The sequence below is a fragment of the Pistacia vera genome, unplaced genomic scaffold (assembly GCF_008641045.1).
Source record: "Pistacia vera cultivar Batoury unplaced genomic scaffold, PisVer_v2 Contig567, whole genome shotgun sequence".
NCBI classification, from domain to species: Eukaryota; Viridiplantae; Streptophyta; class Magnoliopsida; order Sapindales; family Anacardiaceae; genus Pistacia; species Pistacia vera.
Genome location: NW_022196409.1, coordinates 142,387 through 146,228, shown reverse-complemented (window position 1 = coordinate 146,228; position 3,842 = coordinate 142,387). Strand labels below are relative to the sequence as shown.

The window sequence follows — 3,842 nt, the reverse complement described above, 5'->3', positions numbered from 1 at the left end:
TCTTGAACATATTCACATCTCCAGTACTATAAAAAAAAAGTGTGAGTCACGCTCACGGTTCTGGCCATTTGCATCAGACTGGTTCAATATTCAATACACACTACATGACTTGTAGCCTTTCCTGAGTGCCTATAAGTTCCTAGCCTGTGAAGCTATCTTCTCAAGTGGAGTTTTCTTAATTTCATAGTTCAATGCTCAGTCGAATAGTTTTTTGCTCAGTTAGCTTTTATCTGCTGATTTTATTTTGGTCAAGCCTACTATCTTATGGTTCAGTTGCTTCTGCCAGTTCTATGCTCAAAGGCAATGAAACTGATAGACTTGCATTGCTTGAATTCAAGGCTAAAGTAAATCATGATCCTCTTCAGGTTTTGAGCTCATGGAATGATTCCAATCACTTTTGCCAATGGGAGGGCATTACATGCAGTCGGCGTCACCAAAGGGTGACCAGATTACGTCTTCTTCATTCAAAATTGGAGGGGTCTCTATTCCCTTCNTATCAAGTTGTGTCAACCTTGAAGTCCTTGCCATTTCCAACAATAAGCTTGAAGGAAGAATTCCAGAGGAGCTTGGATCTTTATCAAAGCTCTATGGACTCTATGTACCCTTTAACAATCTGTCAGGAGAAGTGCCTCCTTCCTTCGGAAATTTGTCATCTCTTAAGATACTTTCAGCAGCTGCTAATCAATTTGAAGGAAGAATTCTAGCAACACTTGGTCGGTTGAAGAGGATTAGAATTATTGAATTTGGAGGAAATAAGCTATCAGGTACGATTCCAACCTCAATTTACAACTTATCTTCGCTTGTGAAAATCGGTTTTGAGGAGAACCAACTTAATGGGAGTCTTCCCTTAGACTTAGGCTTCAATCTTCCTAACCTTGAAGTCCTAAGTTTTAGTCGTAACCAATTGACTGGACCCATTCCTCCTTCAATATCCAATGCCTCAAATCTAATGAGACTTCTGATTCCACTAAATAGTTTTAGTGGAAAGGTGCCTACTTTGGAGAACCTATGTAAACTACATGTGGTTAGTATTTCTACGAATGAATTAGGATATGGGGAAGAAAATGATTTGAAGTTTCTCAGTTCTTTGCAAAATGCTACGAGCTTAGAGCTTTTGGTTATTGGTCATAACAGATTTGGAGGTATGTTGCCAAAAATGATAGGAAATTTGTCGACCCAACTTAGAATGCTATCAGTTATGGAAAATCAAATGTTCGGAAGCATCCCAACGGGAATAACAAATCTTGTTAACTTGGAGGTTTTAGAACTAGGGTTCAACCAATTCACGGGTCATATCCCCAGCAGTATAGGAAACCTTCATAAGCTACAAGATTTGAAGTTCTCTAGGAACATGTTCTCGGGGAAAATTCCATCTTCCCTTAGTAATCTAACATTGTTAAGCAGGCTAACTATGGGGAGAAACAACTTACAGGGGACAATTCCATCAAGTCTTGGGAGTTGCACAAATATGGTAGTATTAGATCTCGCTGATAACAATCTAAGTGGTACCATACCCCCAAAAGTGATTGGTCTCCCATCCTTGTCAATTTATCTTGATCTGTCTCGAAACCAATTGACTGGTTCCTTACCCTTTAATGTTGGAAACTTGAAAAATTTGGAAGGTTTATTTATATCTGAGAATAAGTTGTCAGGTGAAATTCCTGTTAGTCTAGGCAGTTGCACTAGCTTGCAAAAAATATTCATGGATGGCAATTTCTTTCAAGGGAACATTCCTTCATCCTTGAGTTCTTTGAGAGGCATTGAAATTCTTCATCTTTCAGACAACAATTTGTCTGGCCGAATTCCTGAATACTTGGAGAGCTTTCCCTTTTTGCAAAATTTAAATCTATCAAACAATAACTTCGAGGGTGAAGTACCAACAGTAGGAGTCTTCAACAATGTAAGTGCTTTTTCAATTTCTGGAAATGATAAACTCTGTGGTGGCATACCTGAGCTACATTTATCCATTTGTCCAATCAGAGTGTCAAAGCAAACACGGTTTGTTTCTCCAGAATTGATAATTCCAATAGTTATTGGAATCTTGTCACTGACTGTGATGTTATGTTTGATAATTATTTGTCGGTGGAGAAGAACAAAAAAGAGTCACTCTTCTGCATCACCACTGCTGGCTTCACTTCTACAAGTTTCTTATGAGAATCTTCTGAAAGCAACCGGTGGTTTCTCTTCAAACAATTTGATCGGTATGGGGAGTTTTGGTTCTGTGTATAGAGGAATCCTAGACCGCAACAAAATGATAGTGGCAGTGAAGGTACTTAACCTTCAACGTCGAGGAGCTTCCAGGAGTTTCTTGGCCGAATGTGAAGCCTTGAGAAGTATTAGACATCGTAATCTTGTCAAAATCATAACAGCTTGTGCAAGTGTTGATTTCCAAGGAAATGATTTCAAGGCTTTGGTTTATGAGTTCATGGCTAATGGGAGCCTAGAGGAGTGGTTGCATGCGACAGAAGTGTTAGAGGAGGCACCGAGAAATTTAAATCTTCTGCAGAGGCTGAATATTGCCATCAATGTTGCTTCTGCACTGGAGTATCTTCATCACCATGGTCAAACACCTTTAGTTCACTGTGATCTCAAGCCAAGCAATGTTCTTCTTGATGATGAAATGAGGGGGCACATAGGTGATTTTGGATTAGCAAAATTCCTTCCAGAGGGCACCCATAATCTTTCCAGTAATCATACAAGCTCCATTGCAATAAGAGGAACTGTTGGTTATGCTGCTCCAGGTAAATTCTATTAACTATTTCATCATTTCTTGAAAATTTCCTACTCATTTTCTATTGTTGTCGCATTTTGACCTCAAATTTCCGTTTGCAAAAGCATTATTAATCAATTCCCATTATATATGCAGTGGTCTGTAATGAAACTTTTATATACTAGATTATTTCCAGGGAGGTACTGCAGTGTTACTCTCACATCTATGTTTATGTTCAATTGTAGAGTATGGTATGGGAAGCAAGGTTTCAACATATGGTGATGTATATAGTTATGGCATACTCTTATTGGAGATGTTTACAAGGAAGAGACCTACCGATGAGATGTTTAATGGAAATCTGAATCTTCATAATTTCGTGAAGGCAGCTCTGCCTGAACGAGTGGCTGAAATTATGGATCCAGAGATTCTTCGTGAAACAGAAGAACAAACAAGCATGACCACTGCTCGCAACCTCAGGAGTAGCACGAGAAGATACAACATTCTAGAGTGCTTGACTTCGATATCTGTTATTGGAGTCACTTGCTCTTCAGAGATGCCAAGTGAAAGAATGCACATGGATGAAGTTGCGGCTCAACTGATTTCTATCAGAAACAAACTTCTTGAAACTCCTAGACGGGGAGAGAGAAAAACCATCCACACTATCCGGCCAGTGTCAACTACCATAATTGTATAATTAATTGGTTCAGTTTTTTAATAAACCATCCCAACTACCTTTACAATAAGGTTTGTTAGGGAAGCTTCCATCATAAGTATGTTTCTTGAGGAATGTCTAATAAATTTTTTGTCGTTGTATTTTTGTTTTAGTCATATAATAAATAAAATATTTGCAGCCATTATTTGACCTCATGAAAACAACTTCGGAAATTTAGATTAACATTATTTGCACTAGGGGTTTCCACTATTTGCAGTGCGCTATAAGCATCATTTGAAGTCTTAATTAACATTATAACCTTGTTCTTGCAACACAATCCCAGCATTCTAAACCCCAAAATCAACATCAATTTATCCTAAAGAATTAAAAGAAAAAACCTCTTTTAACTTTTTAGTAATAAATTATTATTTTGTTCACGGGAAAAAGGCAACAGATGAGATGTTTAACAACAGTTTAAAC

At 38.0% G+C, this 3,842-nt stretch overlaps 1 protein-coding gene across 1 annotated transcript; it reads left to right on the top strand.

The window, feature by feature from the left end:
* The first annotated feature begins 403 nt into the window (after positions 1-403).
* Positions 404-3,404, top strand: LOC116108648 (putative receptor-like protein kinase At3g47110). Its single transcript, XM_031394894.1, has 2 exons — positions 404-2,741; positions 2,956-3,404. The coding sequence occupies exons 1-2, from the start codon at positions 404-406 to the stop codon at positions 3,402-3,404; spliced, it is 2,787 nt and encodes a 928-aa protein (XP_031250754.1).
* The last annotated feature ends 438 nt before the right edge of the window (positions 3,405-3,842 follow it).